Source organism: Culex pipiens, chromosome 2 (genome assembly GCF_016801865.2).
Source record: "Culex pipiens pallens isolate TS chromosome 2, TS_CPP_V2, whole genome shotgun sequence".
In the NCBI taxonomy this organism is placed as follows: Eukaryota; Metazoa; Arthropoda; class Insecta; order Diptera; family Culicidae; genus Culex; species Culex pipiens.
This window is the reverse complement of record NC_068938.1, coordinates 217384261-217410625: the sequence shown is the minus strand read 5'-3', so window position 1 is coordinate 217410625 and position 26365 is coordinate 217384261. Positions and strand designations below refer to the sequence as shown.

At 39.2% G+C, this 26365-nt stretch overlaps 2 protein-coding genes and 1 long non-coding RNA gene across 5 annotated transcripts in view; 2 read left to right on the top strand and 1 right to left on the bottom strand.

The window, feature by feature from the left end:
* Positions 1-26365, bottom strand: part of LOC120432578 (cytochrome b5 reductase 4) — a 98685-nt gene that overhangs the window by 8299 nt on the left and 64021 nt on the right. For all 3 annotated transcript variants that reach the window (XM_039597813.2, XM_039597812.2, XM_039597811.2), the window contains exons 3-5: positions 15324-15539; positions 14239-15259; positions 8302-8391 (exon numbers count right to left, since the gene is read on the bottom strand). In XM_039597813.2, coding sequence (XP_039453747.1) covers positions 8302-8391; positions 14239-15259; positions 15324-15539 — 1327 coding nt within the window. The remainder of the gene's footprint in view (positions 1-8301; positions 8392-14238; positions 15260-15323; positions 15540-26365) is intronic.
* LOC120432580 (membrane-bound alkaline phosphatase-like) lies at positions 1125-4190 on the top strand. The gene is made up of 2 exons (XM_039597815.2): positions 1125-3066; positions 3125-4190. Exons 1-2 carry the CDS (start codon positions 1852-1854, stop codon positions 3485-3487), a joined length of 1578 nt encoding a protein of 525 aa, XP_039453749.1. The 5' UTR covers positions 1125-1851; the 3' UTR covers positions 3488-4190.
* On the top strand, positions 5027-6128 carry LOC120432584 (uncharacterized). The gene is made up of 3 exons (XR_005608082.2): positions 5027-5249; positions 5638-5792; positions 5847-6128. It is a non-coding gene; the product is annotated as an uncharacterized LOC120432584 (long non-coding RNA).

Here is a 26365-nt window from a genome sequence, read left to right as displayed (position 1 = left end):
ACCCATAGCACGTTGTGTTGATTGATTGCAGGTTCCCAGATGACCAACGGATAGCAGCAGAAATGAAACAATAGCTTGCACTACACTTCAGACCAACCGTCTAGGACGGTGGCTGGATGAAGAAGAGAGTGATCGTCAGATCTTTATTCGTCACAAAAGGTTCACATTCGTATTGTTCTTCAGAATGTACACAATAAGGACGTGTCCATAAACTACACACGGTCTCAAAAAAAAATTTTAAACTCTAATATCTATAAAAAAAATATTCTTAAAAATAGATATAACATTAAAAACGGTGCATATACTTTTCGATTGCAAATTCGATTTTGCTTTAAAAATGATTTTTAACTAATGTTTTTGTTCGCATTCTAAACCAGATTTGGCACCATCACGCTCTATGCCTCAGGAGATGTCTTTTTACTGCCCATGATCGCATAAATGTCCCACATGCATTTTGATCACTTTTAAGTTATTGATGCAGTTTGGTTCAAAATCGTGTGCTCTTTCAGAAGAGCCTATAACATCCAGTTCTTTGTTCTAGAAATCAGGAGGAAATCCAGTTTTTTCGTGAAAACTTAACACGTAGCCTTATGTGTGGGAAAAACTCCAAATGCGTTTTTCTCAGCTTGCTGTTTTTGCATATGGGACATTTATGTGAACATGGGCAGTTTAGTCCTCTAAAACAAAATTCGAAATTGATAAATACTTATTATGAGAATTCAACCTTAAGTGAAAAAAATTAAATAAAAAAGATCGGATTTTTTTTCGAAAAGTCCTGATTATAAACTACAACTTTGCCGAAGATACCAAGTCGATCAAAAATATATTCTCATTAAACAAAATTTCATATAGGGACCATCCATAAACCACGTGGACACTTTTTTGGGAATCTGTTACCCCCCCCCCCCTCCTTCGTGGACAATTGTCCATACAAAAAAAAACTTTTTTGTATGGATCGTGGACAATCGCCATACCCCCCCCCCCCCCCATCTAAAGTGTCCACGTGGTTTATGAATGGTCCCATATTTACATGCCCATTTTGTATGACTAGCCAAAATTGTATGGAGTCTTGTGAGGAAAAACGAATTATGCAAAAGGACTTCTTTTGACATGGACAAGGCATGCACCAAATTAAAAAAATGAAAATAAAAACAAAATCGTAGAGATTTACTCACATTGAAGTTTCACATATTATCGTTTTTTTTAAATCAAGCCAAATAAGCCGAATTAAAGTCATATTAACGCAGGAAATCGCATTTCAAATTGTTGTATTTGATCAGACTTATTTTTCCATTAAAAATTTAATGTTTTTTGAATAGAAAATGTTTTTGCCCTGCGAAACTGTACCTTCAAAATATTCATTTTTGACCCCATTGCCATGTTTGGCTTGGTTTAAATAGTATGAAGATTTACATTTAGGCCGTTGCAAATATTTTTCAAAGTTCATAAAAATTTCAATTGAAACTTTGAAGTTTTTAAACAGAAATTGTGTGCTCAGGGTTAAAAATTTCATTTACAAAAATTATGAAAAATTTTAAAACTGATTTTTTTGAGTAAGAACAACATTGTGTCAACACACAATTGTTTTAAATATTGTGTCCATTCAAACCGCCCCCAAAATTTTCCAAAAAGACTCACGTAGGTATTCGCTGATAAATCAAATCGAAATTTTCAATGAAGTTGTTTACCAGCAGAGTAATAAATTATATCTCCGCAATAAATTGACAACTGCTCGCGCACGCCACCGTCTACAACGGAGTTCCCAATCAACCCAATCAGTTCACCCAAAATCGTTTATAAGACCCCAATCAAAGCGCACCTGGATCATCACTTTCGTTCCACCCAACCAGCATGTTACAGTCTAGACTGTTGCCAATCCTGCTTCTAGTGCCCCTCGCGGTCGTGGCAAGTCCTGTTCGCGACAACGACGACTCGTCGCTTCATCCCGTCTTTGAAGCGGGCGTTTTAACCGCAAAGAACGTTCGCGAACAAAGCACCGAGTTCTGGCGCGATCACTCCCGCCAACAGACCCTGGCGAAGGTGGCTCGTCGTGACAACCGAAACGTCGCCAAGAACGTGGTGTTTTTCCTGGGGGATGGCTTGTCGGTGCAGACGGTGGCTTCTGCCAGGGTCGCAGCAGGCGGTGAGGAGCGCGAGTTTGCGTTTGAGCGGTTTCCGCACACCGGGTTCAGCAGGACCTACTGCGTTGACGCTCAGGTGGCGGATTCGGCCTGTACCGCGACGGCGTATTTGGCGGGGGTCAAAGCCAACTATGGTACGTTGGGGGTCAATGGGAAGGTGAAGAGGGGGGATTGTGAGGTGGATCGGGGGAATCGCGTGGAATCGATTGCGAAGTGGGCATTGGAAGCTGGGAAGGACGTGGGGATTGTGACGACGACGCGGGTGACTCATGCGTCTCCGGCGGGGTTGTACGCGAACATTCCGGATAGGGACTGGGAGACGGATTTCGGTATTCGACGGGACGGTTGTGATCCGGAGCTGGTGGATGATATTGCGGAACAGTTGGTGTACGGGGAGATTGGAAGTAAGCTGAAGGTTGTGCTTGGGGGAGGTCGTCGGGAGTTCTTTGATCGGACGCCTGATCCGGAAACGGGACGTGCTGGATTTCGGTCTGACGGGAAAAATTTGGTGAAGGAGTGGTTGAATGGGGATCCAGGGGAGCATCGACGGTACGTGTGGAGTAGGAGCGAATTGTTGACGGTGAATCCGAAGACTACAGATAAGCTGTTGGGCTTGTTCGAACCGAGCCATCTGCAGTACAATCTTGACAGGATAAGTGGGAACATGCACGAAGAACCTACTTTGGCGGAAATGGTTAACAAGGCAACGGATATCTTGTCGCAGAATCCGAACGGATTCTTCCTGTTTGTTGAAGGTGGTCGGATAGACCATGCTCATCACGAGAATCGGGCACGCTACGCGCTGGACGAAACGATACAGTTCGATCGGGCAGTGTTCACTGCCCGTTGGAAGTACAGTGAGGAAGACACGCTGATCGTAGTAACCGCTGACCATTCGCACACAATGAGCTATGCTGGATACCCGGTAAGAACTGTTTTAAGCTATCAATCGTTATCTTAGTAACCACTGATTTTTCTTCCAGACCCGCGGCAACGACATCTTCGGCTTCGCCGGAACGGGAACCGACGGCCTGCCGTACTCCACCCTCTCATACGCCAACGGTCAGAGCTTCGAGGACCACTTTGGCGCATACAGCGAGGGTTCCGCTCGGCGCGATATGCGCACCATGGACATGCAAACTCCGCGGTTCCGCTTCCCGGCAACGGTCCCGTACAGTACGCAAACGCACGCCGGCGAAGACGTTCCGGTGTACGCGTCCGGACCGTGGTCGCATCTGTTCAGCGGTAGCTACGAGCAAAGCATTATCCCAGATCTGATTAGCTACGCGGCCTGCTTCGGCAGTGGGCCGCAGGCGTGCGAGGGCGCGGGTTCGTCTCTTTTATAGATTTATTGACTTTATAGGGTAATAAAAGCCGTGCGGTGGTCGGCAGTAAAACTGATAATGTGCTTGGGTTATTTATGGCGCGGGGCCGTCTCACACGCGAACGCGTAGGGTCACAAAGAGATAAGATTTCGCCTTTGTCTTAGAAAGCCATGCCAACCTGTGCCAAGATTTATCTCGGTGAAAATTGTCTCCGCAGCGAAAACACACACGGTAACACTCGGTTCTGGATGTTGTAAAACAACCGGAAACCACTTTAAATGTTATTCCGTTCGTCCTCTTGTCTGCAATAACAGAGCAAGTCATGGTTTCGTTTGGCAAACAGCAGTAGGCTACCCAGGACAGAGGAGAAACTTCCACCTTCTAGCGGGCATCTTGGATGGCTCATGGAAAGGTTAGGTCAAACTTGTTGACACATGGAAAGTAAACTTGTTGTAGGGTGAGAACTCTTGGTAGACTTACTGTGAAGGTAACGATTTCAGGTTGAGATTCTATGGAAGAAGTCGGTTACGAGTGCGCAGTGGTCCATGTTCTTAAAATTAAACGGAAATTTGATTTTTCGAAAAAAAATGCAGTTTTGTTCTTTAGAAGCATTGTTTAACTCTCTAACGCTTATGGATGAAACATTTTTGAAAAACCTGGAAAACTAGGGCAAATCAATTATGAACTAATCGATGCTCGATCTAAAAGCTTGATAGGATTTCTATGTAGCTAGAGCGTCCTATTTCCCGGGGTTACAAATTTCCCGGGAAACGGGAAATTTTCAGCCAATTTCCCGGGAAATCCCGGGAATTCCGGGGAAATTTTAAATTTATTGAAAATTGTTATGATCTTGGTTTTAATAAACATTATGCAACAAAATTGTATAGGACATCAACATTGATGGTTTAAATAAGTGTGAAGATCAATTAACAGATTGACTGCATGTAAAAAATCATTCAACTACAAGAAAATGTATTTTGGTATTTTTTGATGAGAAATACTTTTTATCAATGTGTTTAAACTGTGAGTAAAATGAATCCATAATCCACAATCATAAAAATTGAATTTATTTTATTGAAATGAAAAAAAAAAAAACATGCAGAAATTATGTTTTTCATGACAAATACTGGGTTCAGCTCTTGAACAAATGGTAAAGCTTTTTAGTGTTGGTTTTACTACAAACAACCTAATGTTTTCAAATATTTGAAGCAAGTTTTGAATATATTTTTGCATTTTTTGAGAACAAACAATAGAAAGTAATGTTTCAATGATTTTTTTTGTATTATTACATAGAAAAAAATGTGTAAATTTGGAAGATTTAATTTTGGAAGGTTGAATATTACCTCTTTTATGATGTAATTTTACCTCAATTTCGACAGAAAAAGTGACATTACACCATAAAAGTGGTAAAAATACACATTTTCATAGGTAAAATTTCATTTTTCTGACATAAAAGATGTACCCCTTCCCACACGGAACAAAATCCGGTCGGCGGATCCGAAAAATATTCGCGATGAATTCGAAAACATTGAATGTTTCCGAAATTATGGAAAATGTTTGCAAAATCGGAAGAATTGTTTTCGATGTTGAAGCAAAATGTTTACGAAATCGCAAACATCTTGTTTGCGGCGCATTTTTCTGAGCGATCCGCCGCAGCCACCGCAGCTGATGCGTTACGCTGTCAGAATCAGCTGGTCGCGCTACCTAAATTTAATGTAAACAAACTTCAAATCGAGCGCAAAGGAAAAAAACAAACAGCAGCGTGTCGCGTCCCGGGATTAAGGTGATTTAGGTTCCTCTCAACTGGCCGGATTTAGACATTTGGCAGTGATGGATCTGCTTCGGAAAAACCACGGAATCTACATCGATCGCTGGAACCAAAATTTAGCTCCCTGCTGGCTCGACCGGAACAATTTCATAAGATTGTTCGTTCGCTCTCAGTTCTCGACCGATTGTAGATCGGTATAATTCGGTTTCCGCTGATCTCACGACTGCCGGTTGCTCCCCGGAAACATGATTGTGATTCGAAAGTGTGAAACCTAAACAATTTTATGTGATAAGTCTTACCAGCACGGAATCAAATATTGGTTTGACGACGGTTGTGCATTCCGTGACTTTCCGAAGCAGACCCTGCCCTGCCGGAGAACCTAATCCAAATCAATGCCATTTAGATTAAAAATGCTGCTCCTAAAGCTGATGGAATAACGGAACGAATCGAGCAGGCGGGTCAGTTTAGTCACTTGGTGTCGGAAGCCGTATCCGCGCCATTAAGAACTTTTTCACCGGAAGTGTTACGAGAGCACGGATTCCATCAGAACCGCCCTCGGTAAGTGGTCAAATCAACAGTAGTAGTGCAAAACTAATCTGTTAGTTATTCCAGTGCCATCAAACGGAATCCGAGGAGCGTCGGGAGATCAACACAGGCCTACTGCTCCGGGTAAAAATCGTACTGAAGGAATTGGTAGCACCTGGTTCATGGACCCGGTTGACCGGTTGACCGAGTTGACCTTTAGAAACTCTCAGCAACGACTTGTGTCCACGATTTAAGATGAAAGCCAATTGAGGTTATTCAAAATTGTCCAGAAAGATTCCGAGAAAGCAGGTGAGTCTTGATGAAAAATAATACAGTAAAACACCGGTGATTAGAAATTATAATTAAGACAACGTGACTTTGAGAGTAAACTTTTAATTTCACCTCTGTGCTTATGCACACTACTACACTTAACCATGATGGTTAGACACCGATTCCTCATGTGTTCTAAGGGGTCCGGGTTCGAATCCCGCCCATCTCCTCTAGGTGTTCTTTGTTTGTCCCGTTAATTTAATACCCACTGAGAGTTTTGGCTCGAGCCTCGATTCAATTCAGGCTCGATCTCGATCCAACAAAATTCTCCTTCTTCTTCTTCTTCTTATTGGAATGCACAATTTTATTCGAACTCCAACGGTCAATTTGAATAGCAGAAATTTGAAGTGGCTGCGTGCTGCGTGCTTTTGACAGAGCAGCGTTACGGATTCAAAAGAGCGTTACGTTTGCGATATCGGAAATCATCGTTTGCGATATTGGAAGCAATGCTTCCTGCTGACGGGTGTAAACCAAGATTTGCGATTTTTAGAGTAAATCGGAAGCAAAGTTTGCGATTCCGCAAACCGGATTTTGTTCCGTGCAGATGTAATATTACCATGATTTTTTTTCTGTGTATGCAACATGATTTAAATTATACGATAAATTAACATCATTCCACAAAAAGTCATCTATTTTTTCACATTTAACCCTCTAACAACTGTAGTTGCACCAGTGCTCCATAATTCTTTTACTCCAAATTGTAATTTCTTTAGTACTAGGTATTCAACCAATTGAATTAATTCTTTTTCCACAAATTCGATTTTCATCTCATTTGATCATGGTAAACAAAAACGTAAAAAAAACTCAATTTTAATTTGGAGGTAAGGAGTTAATAATGTTTTGATGAAATAACATCAATCTGCTAAAAGCTTACCTAATTGTAATAATTTTATACTCATTAAGCAAGATCTATTCCACGTTGCTTCAAAAATTAATATTATCAGAAATAATTCTGATATCATAATTTCTGATAATCTGATTAATTATATATAAACCAAACAATAGATTTAATTGAAAAAAAAAACATGTTGAGTTTGTTCATTTATTATTTTTTCAGAGCATTTTCAAAAAATAGTTCCAAAAATTTAAGAAAATGTATACTTCCGCTTGAATTTCGGGAATTCCCGGGAAATTTACAAATTTCCCGGGAAACGGGAAATATTTTTTTTCGGGGAACCCCAGGATTTTTTTTCCCGGGACGGGAAATTGAACGCTCTATATGTAGCAGAACAGTGCACAGAGGCATCGTAATGCTAACTTATTATCTAAAAATCCGATTTTTGATGAATAGCTCTGACGCTTTTGGTAAATTTTCCAGTACAAAGTGAAGATTGCGCTTAAATTGGCATGTCCATCTGTTTTCTAGGAGAAGAAAAAATATTACGGAAATGCTTATACAAATATTTTGGACTTTTATGAAATTACACTGTTCAGCACCGCAAAAACTTTTTTTTCTCACAAAAATAAAATTTTCGTCAAAATTTTGAATTTTATGTTTTGCCTCTTCTTTACCTCGACCAAAGCGGAGAGACAAAATCATGAAATAAAATTTGTACCAGATAAAACTTAGAAAAAATACCCATTTTTTAAGAAAATCTTATTTTTCTCATCAGCCAGCAAACATCAACAAAGTAAAAAAAAATAGTAGGGAATTTTATTAGCTTTTAAATATTTTTTGCAAGGGTATTTTTCCTTCTTAAATCATTTTTTTTTTTCAAAAAATCATGTCTCTGGCACCCGGTGCTAGATCTTAAACTCTTTAGTGCAAAAGATGCATTTTTTAGTCTCTCAAACATAAAAATATTGAAAATTAAAAAAAAAGCGGTGAAATTCCGGTGAATTACTCAGTGGTAGTGCTTGAACCTTATTCGAATATTTAAATATTTAAGAAGGCACTCAAAATATTACAAGGCTTCGATAAAGGGTTTGTTGTCTTATTACATTTTGCTTATCATTTTCCAATCACCATCTCTTTAAAAAAAACAGGCCTAAAAGGGTTAAACAATTTGAACCTCGACTCAAATCAATAAACCCACCTTGCTGTACATATTGCAAAGACCTTTCCCGAACAAATCTCTGTTATTAAAAGTCACCCGTTGCAATTCCACAATATATCACCAGTTGCACATGTTGCCCACACACGCATGTACCACCAGGCATGCAGCACCGCAGTGCTGCCAGATCCGGAGTCAAATGTCGAACAATAAATTACCTTTTGTCCTTTTCGCATAAATTATCCAGCATCTCCCGGCACCAGATATCCGGCTCGGTCTTGTTGAAGTACAGCAAGCTAATAGACTCCCTGCAAAGAGAGAACACGGAACAGAACGTAGGAAAACGGATACCATTATTTATTATATGGAGCTCGGTTGTAGCAGGTTGTAGCAACAGGGAGGATGCAAATTTCGACATTGTACACACAATCTTCGAAGGAGAAAGGATTACACTGGTGGGAGGAGGGTGGAAACTAGGCCCAATTAGGATCAGAGCACCCGGTCGTTCCGGGGATTCGGGTTCAGTATGCTGCTCTGGCTTCTACGTGGATGATCCTTGCTTGAGAAGGTCATGTTGCTCGGATCCCGACGACTTGTTGGAATATTCAATAGGCGAATCGGAGTGTAATTAGGTCTGGGGATGGTTTGGGATGAGAGATAACGATGATGAAAGGATAAATTAAAGCTTCATTAAGAGCAATGACTGGAACGTCGGATTAAGACGGAGCAGAGACCATCCAGTCTAAACAGGCAGCATTAAGCACTCTTCACGCGATGAGCTCATCTAGAGGAAACACAATGAGGTGTGCGGAAAGATATTACAAGCTGTGAAATCTCCAGCATCCGGGAGAGCATCAACAGCACTTGAATGCTTTCCAGGAAATCTTGCTGGCACGGAGGCGGGGTTTAAAAAGCACAAGGAATCTCTGCATAACATCCGGAGTGGAGTGAACCGAGCTGTATTTTTTGCCCGGCTCCGAATGGCAAGTTATTGTCCTTTTATTTGCCTCTTATCTGCTTTATAGCAGATTGTGCTAGACTGGTTCAGAACAAAACTTTTATTGATAACCGTCTACCATTAGGATCAAAGTAGTCCGGGATTCAAAACCTGTTGGAAATCCTAACCTGAAACTCAAAAATCTGAACCAGCCTACTGCTCAGTATTATGTGTGTTAATAAAAGCAATCCCAGAAAAAAAGAGAGTGAAACATGAAGAGCAAGAAGAGCGCTGCTTGCGTAGCCGGAAAATCTGAGCTTCAACAGCATCGAATGGGCTATGATGATATGGTATGGAGCTTGTAGCAAAAAAAAAAAAAGAGAATTCAAGGAAGCCAACAATGCCCGGAAAAAGCTTGTAAAAACTCGAGCAAGAGGGGCGTCTAGTTTCGGTCTGGTTTCAAAGCAAAAAGGGGTTTTTTGTTGCGTGGAATCGATGCAGCACGTCGGGAACGTCGTGGTCGTGTGTGGCATGTGTGGGCCAGGAATGTTGTTCTGAGAGGTATGGAAGGGTTTGTTCACACAATGCTGACTAGGGGCTGGATTGGATATTTGGAATGTTTGAATAAATGCCAAAAAGGTGCTTGTTGGATGGGATGTGCAAAGATAACTCTCGCTCATTGTTTGCTCGTTCAGCATTGTGCATTGTTTGTTCTAGCTGAAAAGGTAATTGAGCAACTCTCTACGAAATCGGCCGATTTCGACCATTTTTATTTTTTGTATTTTTTTATTTGACTCAAACTTTGTGAGGGCCTTCCCTATGACCAAATAAGCTATTTTGCGTCATTGGTTCACCCATACAAGTCTCCATACAATTTTGGCTGCTGTCCATACAAAAATGGTATGTAAATATTCAAACAGCTGTAACTTTTGAGTGAATTTTCTGATCAATTTGGTGTCTTCGGCAAAGTTGTAGGTATTGTTGAGGACAATTGAGAAAAAAATATGTACACGGAAAAAAAAATTTGCAGATTTTTTCATCAACTTTTTTTTTACTAAAACTCAATTTCCCAAAATAAGTATTTTTTGATTTTCGAGATTTTTTGATATGTTTTAGAGGACAAAAATCCGAAACTTTTGAGCTATAGAGAAACATGGTCAAAAAATCTGCCGCCAAGTTATGAATTTTTGATAAACAGTGATTTTTGGAAAAAAAATCCAGATTTCATGCAAAAACAAATTTGAAGTTATTTTTTAATGCAAAATTGAATTTGCAATCGAAAACTACTTTACAATTTTTTTGATAAAGGGCTTCGTTTTCAAGATATAGGCACCGAAAGTTTGATTTTAGCAAAATATTTGCAGTTTTTCGATTTTTAAAAATAGTGACCATGAGCGAACATTTAAAAAAAAATTTTTTTAAAAGTTCAGAAAATTTGCTATAAAATTGTCTAAGAGACATTGAAGATTGGACCTCGGGTTGCTGAGATACAGCCGCTTTAAGAAAAAGAAACACGAAAATTGAAGTTTTCTAAGTCTCACCTAAACAACCCAATCAAAAAAAAAAATCAAACCCTCCACATTGACGACCCCCGGGTCTTTTGTGGTCTCTATTGCAAGTTTCTGCTCGAACCTAGGAGTCCGAAGGCTTGAATGGGGAGAGCACCCAAACCTCTTTCTACTCCAAGGAACCTTCCACCCCAGTGTTTGAACTGACGGCCTTTGGATTGCGAGTCCAACCGCCGCCAGCGATTCCACCGTAGTAGGCTTGGTTTGGTGTGTTGTTTGTACTTATGGCATGGAGACGACTCCTACACCTGGAATGACTTAACGGCCTAACAACCAAGGCCGGGACCGACATTTTACTTCCTCATCCGATGGAAGGTTGGAGCAGATGGGAATCGAACCCAGAATCATCCGCTTACAAAGCGGACAGCGTAACCATTCGGCCACGCACTGCTCCTTGCTAAACAACCCACCATTTTCTAATGTCGATATCTCAGCAACTTATGGTCCGATTTTCAGTGTTAATGCATGAAACATTCGTGAAATTTTCCGATCTTTTCGAAAAAAATATTTTGAAAAAAATTAAATCAAGACTAACATTTTAAATGGGCGTAAACTTCAATGTTTGGCCCTTACGAATGTTTCATGTATTAACATTGAAAATCGGACCATTAGTTGCTGAGATATCGACATTAGAAAATGGTGGGTTGTTTAGGTGAGACTTAGAAAACTTCAATTTTCGTGTTTCTTTTTCTTAAAGCGGCTGTATCTCAGCAACCCGAGGTCCAATCTTCAATGTCTCTTAGACAATTTTATAGCAAATTTTCTGAACTTTTCAAAAAAAAATATTTTCAGAAATGGTCGCTAATGGTCACTATTTTTAAAAATCGAAAAACTGCAAATATTTTGCTAAAATCAAACTTTCGGTGCCTATATCTTGAAAACGAAGCCCTTTATCAAAAAAATTGTAAAGTAGTTTTCGATTGCAAATTCAATTTTGCATTAAAAATTGATTTCAAATTTTTTTTTTGCATGAAATTTGGATTTTTTCCAAAAATCACTATTTTTTAAAAAAATCATAACTTGGCGGCAGATTTTTTGACCATGTTTCTCTATAGCTCAAAAGTTGCGGAATTTAGTCCCCTAAAACAAATCAAAAAATCTCGAAAATCAAAAAATACGTATTTTGGGAAATTGAGTTTCAGTGAAAAAAAAAAAAAAAAAAAAAAAAAAAAAAAAAAAAAAAAAAAAAAATTTGATAAAAAAAATCTGCAATTTTTTTTTCCGTGTACCTATTTTTTCTCAATTGTCCTCAACAATACCTACAACTTTGCCGAAGACACCAAATTGATCAGAAAATTCACTCAAAAGTTACAGCTGTTTGAATATTTACATACCATTTTTGTATGGACAGCAGCCAAAATTGTATGGAGACTTGTATGGGTGAACCAATGACACAAAATAGCTTATTTGGTCACAGGGAAGGCCCCCACAAAGATTGAGCCAAATCAAAAAATACAAATAAAATCCATTTCCGGTTTTGGTAGAGAATTGCTCAATTGAAAACTTTGTCTAGCATATTCAGCTCGGAAAATTGAAATTCATGAGTATTGCACCTTATGCAACATTTTCTGCTATTTCTGTCTTCTTAAAAATTCATACGATAACAAACTTTAATAGCACTAAAGTTGATATTTTAAAGATATGTTTACTAAATTTTTATATATATTTTTCTTTTGAAAAAAATCCAGACAAGAATTCAATGACGCAAAAGCGTCAAACTAAAACGCACTAATCTCAACCATTTCGTCAGTCGCCAACCAGCGACAAGTTAAGACGTGTTTTGCTCGTGTTGTCATCTCGCGTGCTTGGAAGTTTTTGACGGATGGAGGTGGAGGAATCCTCCGAGGAGGAAGATTTTAGTCCCGTCCGCGGGAATCGGAAGCGGAAGAAGATCAGCGAGGTCACTGGACTCGTCATCGAAGCAGAAAAAGTTGAGAAGACCCTGCTCAACAGCAACAAATTCAGCGCGCTAACGGGCGACAAAAACAACAACAATGCCAGTGCAGCAGGAGGAGGAGACGCTCCGGCGGTTCCAGAACCCAGACAATCTGCCGGTAAACAAAAGCAACCACCTTTGGTGGTAACGAACTTGGGATTCGACAGATTTCTGGATGTAATGGCCCTGTGCGAAGTGAAACCGCAGTACAAGCTGACCCGGAGCGGAATAAAAGTGACGTGTTTTTCCGTGGAGGGATTTAACACCGTTCGAGAGCTGCTGCTTAAGTACAAAGTGCAATTCTACACGCACGACCGACGAAGCGAACGTTCCCACCGGGTCGTTCTGCGAGGACTCCCAGAACTGGATGTGGAAATTATCAAGGATCGACTCAAGGAGGACCATAACCTTGATGTTTTGGATGTGAAGGCCATCAAGCGGAAGGAAAAGTCTACCGCGGGTGAAACCCCTTATATTGTCTTCTTTCCCAAGGGACACACGAACCTCAAGAAGCTGAGTGCAATTAAGAAAATGGGACCAGTCATCGTCCGATGGGAGGCCTACCGGAACAAGCAACCTAACGTGACCCAGTGCAGGAATTGCCTCCGCCTGGGACACGGAGCCAGGAACTGTTATCTCAAAAGCAGATGCAACAATTGTGGGCGATTCCACAAAACGGAACACTGTAAAGTCGAAGTAACTCAACCCAAAAAGTGTGCTAACTGCTCTGGATCGCACGAGGGTCTGGACCGTAGTTGCCCCAAACGTGCGCAGTTCATCCAGTCGAGGCAGCAGGCGTCCAAGCCGAAGCCGCCAGCTTGGAATAAGGACAAACAGAGTCCGGTGGTACCGTCGTTCTCCACGGCGGATTTCCCTCCGCTGCCGGTTCCGGTCCCGATCCCGGATAAGCTGAAGAAGACAGAACCACAATCCGCAGCTGATGCAGGAATCAGTCGAGGAAACACTGGCCCTGGCGCCGGTGGCCAACCCAAGGCGATAGGAGAGGAGGTGCTTTACAGCACGGAGGAGCTGTGGAAGATGTTCATCGGGGAGCTGTGGAAGATGTTCTACGAGTTCACCGCGCGGCTGAGGAGTTGCAAGACCCGCTCGGACCAGGAAAGGGTGGTCGGCACCATGTCCCGCAAGTTCGCTGCGGATTAACTCCTGTGTGTATTTATTTATTTTTATGTATTTGATCCCCGGTCGTAACCAGGTCTCGGTACCGAAGAGGACCTAATAAAAATAAATTAGCGAATAAAAAAAAAAATCTCAACCATTTATCCGGCTTATGAAGACACATGAATAATTCGAGCCCTTTTTCTCGGAAAAAAGCGCCTAAACTGCCTAAACATTCTCACTAATGTCACACTCTGTCGGTTTGTTTTCCCCGAATCCCGGGAAAGTTGCCGGCTCGATTAGCAGAGCTCCCCCAAAACGAGAATCACTCACGCAGTAGGCTGCGTGTGTTCACAAACCATTAATTCCACTCACCCCCCACCTTCGCCACCCACACCGGTGTTCTTGCGTACTAATCCATGGCCTACTAACGAGGATCATGTCGTCTGGCTGAGCAAGCCATCAAACAAACGTTTTCTTGGGAAGTTTCATTTTCGTTTTCGTCGTCTTGTCACGGCCTCCTCCCACACGATGTTTTGACTTGGGGGATTACTTGGATTAGGGAAGGAATTAGAAAAAAAAGTGGAAAGATACTCACATCCGGTTGCTGGTCCGCTCGAGCAGATAGTTGAGTAAGGCGAGCATCGGTGTGATTCCGCTTCCGGCGGCTAGTAAGGCAATACGGTTGTGGTGCTTGAGCTTGGCCAGCGCAAAGTTCCCGCTGGGTTGGGACAGCTGCAGCGAGGTGGCCAACGGGACGGGACGGGTCAGGTGGCGCGAGAGGGCGCCGTGGGGGTAGGTTTTGACGAGGAGCGGGATAAAGGTGGGCGGACAGTCGGTCGGGACGGCGTTGGCAGGTACCGGGGTGTAACTTCGCGTGACGAACTCGCCCTCGATGGGGGCCGATACGGAGATGTGGTGGCCGATGGGGGTTAGCTGGAGGATGGAGTTGTTTTTGGGTCGGAGGAGGAGCACGCAGGAATCGTGGGTGATTTCGATCCGGGTGGCCACGTCGTACTCGTTCAGTTCGAGTTCGTAGTTTTCCTTTTGGTCGTACTCCATGGTTCCGTAGTTGGTCCACAGGCCGGGAAGTAGCTTGTTGAACACGATTTCGACCTTGCCGGTTTCGAGCGATTGTCGTACGGTGCAGGGCCATTGGAGGTTGTTGGACGCCTGGAATCGGTACCGGTGCAGGACGTTACCTTCGAGGAAGAAACGCACGTTGAACTCGAGGTTGTTGACACACTCCACGATGACGGCCGGATTGCAGAGGGCTCTGGTGTAGAAGATGAACGACACTTCGGCCGTCTTCTGGATCCAGTCGAAGCGAGGCACTACGGGTAGAGTCTTGGCAGCGGAGTCTTCACTGGAACTGCTCACGATGGACACGGCCGAGGCGGTTTTGGGCGTGTCGGCTGGCGGTGTCACCGGAGTCGGTGGTTTGAGGAACGCAGGAGGTGGCATCGTGCCTTTCGGGGAACCCAGGTTGAGCACGGTGGTATTCCTGAGCGGTCCTACGAAGCACTTGGCCAGCAAGGATTCGTAGTTGACCCAGGCGTGGACCTCATCAAACAGACTAGTGGCGTCCTTTCCTGCACCTCGCGTCAGCTCGTCGACACCTTTGAAGATAAAATCCACTCAAAACTCAAAACAAAAATGTCCCACAAAAACCAAATTACTCACCCCCAGGATGAAAGTCCAAATAGCTCGTCACGTTGTAGACCTTCCCCCGGATGGCCATCCACATGTCGCCAGGTTTGTTGTGTTCCGCCAGCTCGGCGTGGCTCACCGGCCGCACCCGGCCACCAGTCCCGGCAAGATCCGCGCCCGAGTTGCCCAGCCGGATCCAATCCATCAGCGAGTGGCCCGGTTTAAGTGCCGTTTTGTTGCGGGGATTGCCTGGCGGAGAACACGGGAGAAACGACAATTCATTAATCTAACAGCTTTGTGCGTGTGTTTTTCAACGGCGTTATTATTTTTTTGTTAGGGTGGAAAAAGTTGGCGGAATTATTTTCCCACGTGCGTTGGGAACACAGGAATATTTGATGAAAGTAGGGAGGATTACAGTATCAACTCAATTTTTGGAAACTCTCATGTTCACTGAAAAATTTGTCAGTAGTCACAGTCGTTTGGGGAACGTTTACCTAAATTGGTGTTCGGGGTGAGCAAAATCGTCACATCCTGTTGGTTATTGCATGGGGTCGCCGTGGATTTGGGTTATAAAGTTCATGGAGTGAGGTGTGAGGTGGAAACGACGATGAAAGGTTGGAGGTTCGCGACCGGCTTGATGGACAAATTTCAATTTATGCCGATGGACTGGCGTGACAGTTTTGATCCGTTGGTGAAATTTACTGGGGGATTATGAGCCGATGGGGTGGAAAACGGAGAAGTATCGTATAGAGGGGACGTGATGAATTTTGCATTTGGGAGATTGTTGAAACTCAATTTAAAATTCAATTGTTGTGAATAAATTGGATCTGATCGGCCTAACAAACCAATATTTAGAACATTTAAAATTCATAGTTTTGTAAATGACGGATAATTTAAATGGAGCAATTCTCTAAGACTTCGGACATCGATCATTTTTTGTATTTTTTATTCGGATGAAACTTTGTGCATTTTTGTTGTCAAAGAAAACATTTTGCAACATTAGTTTGTATCTTTATCTTGAGAACGGATCTTCTGAACGGTTATCTTCGGTGAAGTTTTAGGCTCAAAACGTCTCAGAAAAATTGGCCACACCCCAATTTTTTTTATTCGACTTATCACACAAAAAATAGATGACAAAAAATGTCATCTCTTGAGCTATGACACAAGTTGGTCAATAAAAATTTCTCAGTGATGCCATTTTTTCGAAAAAACAGGTAAACAAATATTTGATTTTATTTCAAAAGTATAATTCTAGAGTTTTTTTTGAAAAGGACCTATAATCTATTGTCTTTCATAAGTTTATAGGACCTTATCAAACAAAAAAAACTCTGGAATTGAATTTGCAGTTCCATACCGTGCACCATTTTCGAATTATATCCACTAATTTTTTTTTTGTTTGGTACAAAAGAAGACTTCTTTACCTTTACCAAGCTTGACCACCGCTGAAAATATAACTGAACTGGAACTGCGTTCAAATTTCAATGTTAAAAATGAAAGTATCGTAAAATTTTGCGAGCCTTCGAATAAAAATATTTCCAAAATTTTCAAAATAAACCCTAACATTTGATATGGTCGAAAACAAAACATACAGGGTAAAATTACAGGTGAAAAAAAAGTCTCGTTTTTATCACCAAAAATATCACCAAAAATCAATGGTGGATATAATTCAAGATATCGAAATTCAATTGAAAATTGAATTTTACGTCTAAATAAAGTTAACATATTTTGTTTGACCTTTCCAACCTTTTCAAAAATTCATGATATATTCAAAAAATTGGCAACACTGCCAAATGATTTTTTACCAACTTGTGCCATTTCTTAAAACATGGCATTTTTGTCATCTAAAACTTGTTCGTAAATGGTTATTTTGACCAATCCAAAATTTATGTTTTCAAAGTAGAATACTTTTTTTCCTAAGAAGTAAAAAAGAAAACAGTATTTTTTTTTCAGTGTGGTAGAAATCTGGATAGTAAATCATCTTACGTAAATATTAAAACGAATCAAACTGAAAAGCTGTCAAAGGCAAACTTATGGGAAATTGGATGAGCTTTCCGGCAAAAATATTTCCGAGACTGAAAAATCTAGTCTGTCATATAGAAAATGCCAAAAACCACCAAAAAAGCTGTTTTTTCAACATTTTAATTTTTAAAATCGCTGTAACTTCGCAAGGATTGGACTTAGGACAATGGTTAATATGGAGACTTTTATGTGAAATTGTCTGGAGAATCGATTCCCACTATCGGTTTTTGAAAATTTTCACGTTTAGACCACTTTTCAAAAAAACAGTTTTAGTACATGATTTTTGTATTTTTTTAGGTAAAACATACCATCCTGTATTTTTCGTGAGTCTTTTTGTAACATTTTAGGCTTGACCCTCAAAAATTTTGAACGAAAAAAAATCGTGACTTCACCTTAAAATTTAACTTTTAAACATAAAAATTTAAAAATCCCGTAGAAGTGGCGTGTATTTTTCTTTCAGTGTATTTTTTTTCAGAAAGCCCGTCCAATTTCCTACAAGTTTGTCTTTGACCACTTTTTGGTACGATGCAACGGCTTCGAGATACAGTCATTTTTAATTACAGAATACAAAAATATCTAAATAATTTACGCCCTTCTCAAATGTCATTTTCGAGTACAATTGGCTCCATATATACAAAAATGGTTTATATAGGCCTAGGATAACATGTCTACAAAGTTTCATTGAAATCGGAGAGGGTCGGGTACAAAAAAACCAGAAAAATTCCTGATTTGAGCTGGAATTGCTCTATAAATTTCCTTTTTTTTTCTTTTCTTTCCATCTTGGAGCGGTGAAACTTTTTTTAAATTAGTAACACTAATAATGATGTAATTCTCAATTGATGACAACATTTTTTATCAAAAGTTTATAACTCGGCAAAAGCAATTTGCCCACACTTGGCGTTCTAAGTCTCTTAAATAAAAAGTTTATTTTTCTAAAAAAAAAATCTTTGATGTTCAATCTCGCAAACTTTGGTTAATTTCGGGGAAGGTCGAGTTCTTCTTCAAAAATTACAACTTCCCTTTTACATGGAATTACGAGTTCTGCAACATCCCGATGCCAAAGGCGCCAAAAGCTTCTTTTTGGTAAACCAACCGTGTTCGGTCCAGCTTTGACAAACCATCGGTCCAGAGAGGGATTCCCAGAACTGATGGAAAGGTCCTTGCCCATGTTTGGTCAAGCGTGTGACACACTCGTGAAGGTGCGAGGAGTGTGCTGCTGACCTCCTTCATCCTCTCGGTTCCGTTCGAGTTAAGTAGCTTTACGTCCGAGTCCGGTGGCCCGGAACCGGGTTTTTCCATTTACTTGAGGTGCTTATCAGCTTGGAAAATTGGCACCAAAGGGTTCGGAGGAAAGCAAGTAAATGGAGTTATTAAGGGATTTTGAGAGAAATCTAGAAGTTTGAAGTACCATGCGTCTCCATGGAACATTAACCACCATGTTATTTTAAAGGAGACGCGTGGTCACTTTTGTTTCCAACGTTTGCTTTCCACACAGCCATTGAAAATCTCATCTCAATGCAATATAACGTAAGAGGATTTACCCTTTGAAGTTGCATGGACTAGAAGAGAAAAAAAAACTATCCTCTCTAATGCACTTGGCACGCGTTCTGAGCAAACTTTTCCTTTTATCCTTTCAACCCAGCTAACCATCCCTTGTTCACTCCGTCCAACTTTGCTTGTCCTATGATTCTTTGTGTGTACTCTCCTCGGGTGGATCCTGTCAAACAAGAACATCTCCCCCCCATCTTCCAGTTGATTCTGAATGAGTTTATGTAAGGATGAAACTTTTCACCGAGTAAGAGAGATCCACCGCGGATAAACAAAATGTCGATCGATTGCCCTCGGTCTGTGATGCCCGTGATGATCCTGTGGGGAATGTGTTTTATTTCCGAATTTTACGATGACCCAGGAATGTGTTTAAGCTACAACAACGACGGTGGCCAATCAACTTTTGCTACCCCAAGGGGAGAGGCAAAACAAAACAAGTTTGTTTTGGATTGAGATTTTTTCCCTCCCATCCTTTCTTTATACATATTCAGGCTATTTGGAAGTCGATGGAATCGAAAAAATGCCAATAAATATTCATGCAAGGTTTTTCGTGCAGGCTGACGCTGGCTTTCTCGAATCGAGAATTTGCTAGAGTTACGTTATCATGGGTATTTGGATGTTGTATGTTTAGAGGATTTTGCTTAAAAGGAACAAAATATAATGAAGATCTGATTGTCTCTGACAGAAAGAAGATTCGCTGAACAAGAATGAACGAATTATAAATTCAAATGTGAAACTTTCAATACAACTTTGGGTTTGTTTGTAAAAGAGATGTTATTGAATAATATTTTTGTTCTGGGTTTAGACAGACTTCAATTTAAATTAAATGCCTAACATCATATGAAAACAATGTTTGATAGATTTCCCTTACCATCACAAGGGATGTCGGGTTGCCAGATTACTAGTTTTCAGCCGATTTTGATCATGCTAACTACAAAATTCTTCAATTTAGGTTATATTTTTCAAAAGTTTAATATGTTTAAACAACAAATTATACCATTTTTAAACACAAAAATGGTTATAAGTTCACAGCAAAAAATCCGACGGTAAAATCGCATGCACATCACCTTCGTCAAAAAGACACTTAATATTACACGCTGCTTGTACAATTTTTGTAAACACAAAAAAAAAGTTGCAACCTACGGGATTCAAACCCAGCACCAACAGTAAGGCCCGGCGCCTTGGCCCGCTCGGCCATCAGACCGATGAAGAGTGCAAAGGATAAACACATATATGAGCTTGACATTTCAGTCAAGTAGGTTTCCCATACTGATGGGCTACATATTTCAGGGTGTAGTATTACATTGAATTACATAAAATAATGCAAAATTTATTTTACACCCAGGCCTTTTACACGCAGCTGGATTACTACTTTTTTTGCTGTGTTTGCGAATCCACTTTTTCCAAGCAAAATCGACATCTTTTCATTTGATTTTCAAATGTAGTTGAATGTTTTCCTATTCTGCCCATAGTTGAAAATTCGGCTATTATGCCAAATCAAGTATTCCGAAAAAAACGCTTTTTAGTGATTGTCACCAAATCTCCGTCAAGGCAATTTCCCATAAGAGTGTCATATTAGTCGTTTGGTTTTTCGCATCGGCAGCCAAATCTAAACACTATTTTAGTGAAATTAACTTGTTTTTTCAATGGTGGGCAGTATTGTAAGTTGTTCACAAAATTTACTTCAATGCCAATTTTATCTAATAAATTCCCTTCTAATGAAATTTCCTGCACACGAAAAAAAAAATTATCATTCTGTTCGATACTTTTATCCCTTTAAAATTTTAACTTCACTAAATTTTATGATGTTTGCAAAAAAAATAGATTGGATCATGATACATTTAGCTACTCTTTTATTTTTTAAAATTTGAATTAAGTTTAAAACGAAAATTTTAAAAATAAAATCTTCTCAAGTACCTTTTTTCAATTGATTTGAAAATAACAACATAGAAATTTAATGATTGCTTAAAAATAAAGATTATGTTATGTTTCGAAAAATGAGTGTTTCATTGTTAAACAAGATTGATTTACTTTTTAAATCATGGATATAAAAAGGATATAAAAGGATAAATATTCCAGCTATATCTTTATTAAGGAACAGTGAGCGATAAAACTTGTATGTATGTATTTGAACCACCGCACAGTGGGAAAAAAGGACCAAAAAAATTACCGCAACATGATTTCGCGCAAACCATCGATTGCTATACACCAAAAGCTTCGTTTTTGCACCAGGAACAATAATCCGATGAAAAATCGCACAGCACGGACCGGTGGCCGGAGTACAGGCCACCGGAAGATCCGGATTTTTGGAAAAAGTGTCAGATTTATCCAATTGTGAACTGATAAGCTTTTTTCTACCATGATTAGTCATGCAAAACAATCCTAGAATAATAATAAATACCATATGACCCATCGGAACCGGTTCCACCGATCTCCGGTGGCCACATTCGGAACCGCATTAGGAAACAGCGTAAACCTGTCATGCGACGTATCAAACTTCTTGATTTTGGATGGAGAGTATCCTTAAAATGTATTTTTACCTTCGGTGACCGGTTCCCAGGTTCTCCGGTGGCCACATCCGAAGATCATATTTGGCAAATTCCTGAAACCACTCTTGCGACATATCAAACTTCATGTTTTTAAAAGAAGAGTGTATAACTCATGTCCCCATCCAAAATCAAGAAGTTTGATACGTCGCATGACAGTTTACGCTGTTTCCTAATGCGGTTCCGGATGTGGCCACCGGATATCGGTGGAACCGGTTCCGATGGGTCCTATGGTATTTATTATTATTCTAGGATTGTTTTGCATGACTAATCATGGTAGAAAAAAGCTTATCAGTTCACAATTGGATAAATCTGACACTTTTTCCAAAAATCCGGATCTTCCGGTGGCCTGTACTCCGGCCACCGGTCCGTGCAGTGCGATTTTTCATCGGATTATTGTTCCTGGTGCAAAAACGAAGCTTTTGGTGTATAGCAATCGATGGTTTGCGCGAAATCATGTTGCGGTAATTTTTGGGGCCCTTTTATCTCACTGTGCACCGTCTTGGCAGGACTTGGCCATGACCATAGTATACTTCAACTGAGACGATTCGGTTAGGAACAGTGAGTGATAAAACTTTATCATAAAATAAAAAATTAAAAAAAGTTGAAAGGTTATAAGATTTTTTTTTACGTTCACATTAATAAAAGACAAAAATCAATAACTTAGATTTTTTTACATCAAATTTTAATGTTTTCAAGTATTTAATTATTATTGGTTTTATTTTTTTGGTTTTATTAAAGACACTTTACCGCTGCAGTGGTTAATATTTGATCAAATATAAGAATACAGAAAAAACAATAAAATTGAAATAGTTTTTTTTTAAATTAAAGTTAAAATAATTTAAATCTATTTTTCTATTATTATTATTCAATGCGTTATTTTTGTAAATTCCAAAAATGTGTTTAAATTCTGTGGGCCAATTAAACCTTCCTGAAAATATTCAAAACCATACTTGCCTTAATTTGTTTTAAGTGTCGGTTTGAACAATTTTAAATATTTTAGATTAAACTTCAATGAACATAAGTTTAACATCTTGTAAATTGATCTGAACTATTCTAATATTGTGATATTTCATATATTTATTTTAAATCAGATTCAATTTCGTGGAACTTTTTAGAGTATTTTCAATTAGAAAAAAATAATACTTATTACACCAGTTAATTACATCTCTCATCGACTATAAAAAAAAATCGAAAGGGAATTCAACGAAAAATTCAAATAAATTCGGAATAATCTGAAAGAATGCATTTTTGAAACATTCAGCATGTCTACCTGATATTTAGCACTGTTGAAATTTTAATAGTTAACACAACTAAATTTAGAATCTTTGCTTCAACAAAGGAATGATATTTTAAAAATAATTTTTCGTTCATTAAATTCTTAAAACTTTACACATTTTGAAATTATTTTGGCAAATCAGATAAATACTTCTTTAATTTGTGTAAATGTTGCAAGTATTTAAATTGGTATGCAGTTTTTTTTTATTTTTTGATTCAATAAAAAAAATCAATCATTTTTCATTTCATTGACTCTTAAGTGGGATTCCACAATAATATCAAAACCAAACTCAAAACTGCTTTTTGGTACCACTGTCTTAAATTTGGAAGATTTGGCAACCCTATCTCAAGTTTTGACCACTTTCGTGATATTGATGCATTTCTTAAAGCCAAATCTTTTGAAGTTATACCAAAGTTTGAACCAAAAAAACTCGTTTGACGGCGGATGTCATTTATGTCAGGATTTTTTGTTTAGCCACATTTCTTTGGTAAGGATTATGATGGCATTGAGTTAGTGTTTTTTTCTAATTAAAATTGCAGTAAAATTTTTAAGCGTTAATTAGGTTCATAAATTGGCTATGCAATCAACTCAATTTACCAATGGCGAAAAAAGTATTATCGAAAAAGCCTTTTAATTAGTGACCCCAATCCCATAAAAACCATCAAGTAACACTGATTACGTGCAGATTTCCGCTCATTCCAATTAATTTAAAGCCATAACAATTGTACGATTGATGGTCCGCTCAGATAGCCGGAAACCTCCAACACGGAAAACCACTTAAAATAATCGTCCATTTGTGGGGCCTCGTCATGAAACTTAAATTAATTGTCCCGTTTAATTGATGCAGATGTGCTAGGCGATATTTTTGGTTGCACCGAGTGCTTCCGCAAAAACAATAAAACAGACCTGGTTGCACTTATTTGGGATCGCTTTCTGGCAAACCAACATTTGCATTTCCGCCCAGCTAAAAGTCAAATATTTCAACAGGAAACAGCTGGAAAAGCTTTATCGCGGTTTTATCATTCAAATGGCTGCGGGAAATGTGCTCGGTAAATAACGCAGATTTGAAGCTGTGCAAATTGTGTGGCAGTGCTGCCAGATTTTTTTTTTTGCTCAAAAATTGTTGAAAAATTGATCAAAGCTTTTAATGTTTTAACCAGAAATGCAAATTAAATTTTCGCCAAGCCTCGTTAAAATTGCAACCACAGCAGTAATTATACCGAGGGCGACTGTTTTCCACATTCATGATTACGTACATATCATTTGAGGGGTGGGACTCCTCATATTGGTGGCCAAAAGCTCGGGTTGAGCCCTGGAAAGCGCAACGGTGCAACGACAGTCCTACATTTACGGCAGCTGGGTTGATGAATAATAAATTTAATAAAGCTTCCTGCGCTCGCGGCACCGGTTGCATAACTTCTGGCGAAGTTAAGCAAATTTCCGGTGAATTGAAGTTTATTTTAAAATTTTGGCATTTATATTTCACGTTATTGTTTACTGATTTAAATTTTAAAATTAACAGTTCAAATCGAGAAATTGTTGAAATTTCGATAAAATTCCATAATTTTAAATTCAATCGAATTGTAATTCTTGAAAATCTCAGACAAGTTTCCAAACTATCCGGACAGTTTCATGCTTAACAAATCCGCTAATTGAGTTCAAACTGACCCCCCCCCCCACAAATAGAGTCAAACTTGATCCCTTTAACGACGAACAAAGTGCATGAATTCCGACAAGCCAAAGTGAAAAACTTTTCGCCACCGGAAAATTAATGAGCCACTAATGGAGCCGCCAACCCTTCCGGTTTCGCTTCTTGAAACATGAGATTCACCCTTTTCTGCCTCGAAAGAAAAACGAAAGCCTCTCTCTCTTGGGGGATCATCATCGATTTGAAATGTTTTCCCTCTTGCTGGGGTTTTGTGTGTAGGTATTAGGAGGAATTCCAGGGTCTTTAACCCAAAACAACGTGATTAATTGGGTAATTTTCTTGTCAGTCTCGAGGTGGAAAGTTTAGCCGTTTTCGGGGAAGATTTATTCGAAAAATTATTTGCTAGATCCCGATTAGCTTTCCGCTTGATAGATGGCCAAACTTACGCCCAGATTGTTTCTGCAGAGGGGAATTATTCAATCAATTTGTCCTCCGGGAGAATGCTGAATAATCAATTTGGGCAACATTTTGTCATTTATCTTGTATTGAAAGAGATACCATTTCCCGTTCGTAGTGAAAGATTTATCAACTTTTTCAATTCGTAAAAAAAATCAAAGTCTCCCACAAGCTGTGAAAATTCTCCCAGACACCTCAACTCAAGCCAAATTGAAAACTTGTCGAAAGCTTTCCACGCACAGAGGGGCTCTTAAAAGTTGAACTTTGGGTCTTGGAGAACAAACTGAACACGGAACGGAAAACCGGTATCAAAGCAGGAAGGAATCCTTAAAAGTTTTCTCGTTCACAAGTAAGTTTTCTCTTGGTGAAGATAATTTTATTGATACAAAAACAACGTAACACCGTTTTCAGGGGAAATTTGTGGTGACAGCTGGAAGTTGGTTGGTGAAAAGCAATTTTGTGATTTTGTAACAATTAAGGGTTATCGAACAAGAATCAATTGAAGGTTTACTAGAATATTTCTTGAAAGCAATTAAAATTGCATTTCTGCAATGTTTTTGAAAAATTTGAGAAAATTAACAAAACTGAACTATTACGAATCTTATTTTTTCCATTTCCTTTAGAATGTTTTAAAATGAGTTCAAATTTTCTGGCAAAAAATATCCAAATTTCCATCCTAAAATATTCAAATGACCTGTTTGCTTACTGATTCGCATCATCATAAATTCAAAGCCACGGAGTTTCGCCCCACCCGGAAAAGCATCTCATCCATATCCATCAGCGTCAGCTTGCCGGAGGACCCTTTATGGGCAGCAATTTTTCGCTTTTCACAAATGGATGAGACGAATGAAATATGTTTTCAAGGTCTTTTGTAAATGTTAGAAGAAAGAATATAAAATTGATGAAATTCGAAGTTGAATTTTATTCAATTTTTTTTTTGAAAATTTGTGATTATTTTTTCAGAATTTAATTTTATTGCAAACTTTTATTTTAATTTAATAATTAAGTAAAATAATTCTGAAAAAAATCATTCAAAAAATGCCCAAAAAACATGAAAAAGTATGTTTGCTGTGGAAACTGACATCGGTTGACATCCGGTGCCAGATGGATGGACTCGATAGCGTCCCGCAGGGAGTTGTAGAATTTCAAGCACCAGATGGGCTAAATGATGTACTTCAAAGGGCTTGGTTTCGCTTTTTTGTATGTCCTTTTATTTATTGACATTGAGTTAACATTGACGAGTGTTAAAAAACATAATCGAATTTACTATTAGATTCAAATTATTTAAACAAATCAAAATAAACATTATTTGAAAAAAATATAAAGAACTGAATCTGAACCCGTTTCTTATAAACTTATAAAAAATGGAAAAGCTATTTGAATGCCTTTACTTTTTGTGTCAAAATAAATAAATATGCATTAATTTTATGTCACAAACAACTTTTTTGCTTTCAAGTTGCAATTCTCCACTAAAAACCGGAAATCGGTTTTATTTATATTTTTTGAATTGGCTCAAACTTTGTTCCTCTTTTGGGCCTTCCCTATGACATTAGAAGTCATTGGTTCACCCATACAAGTT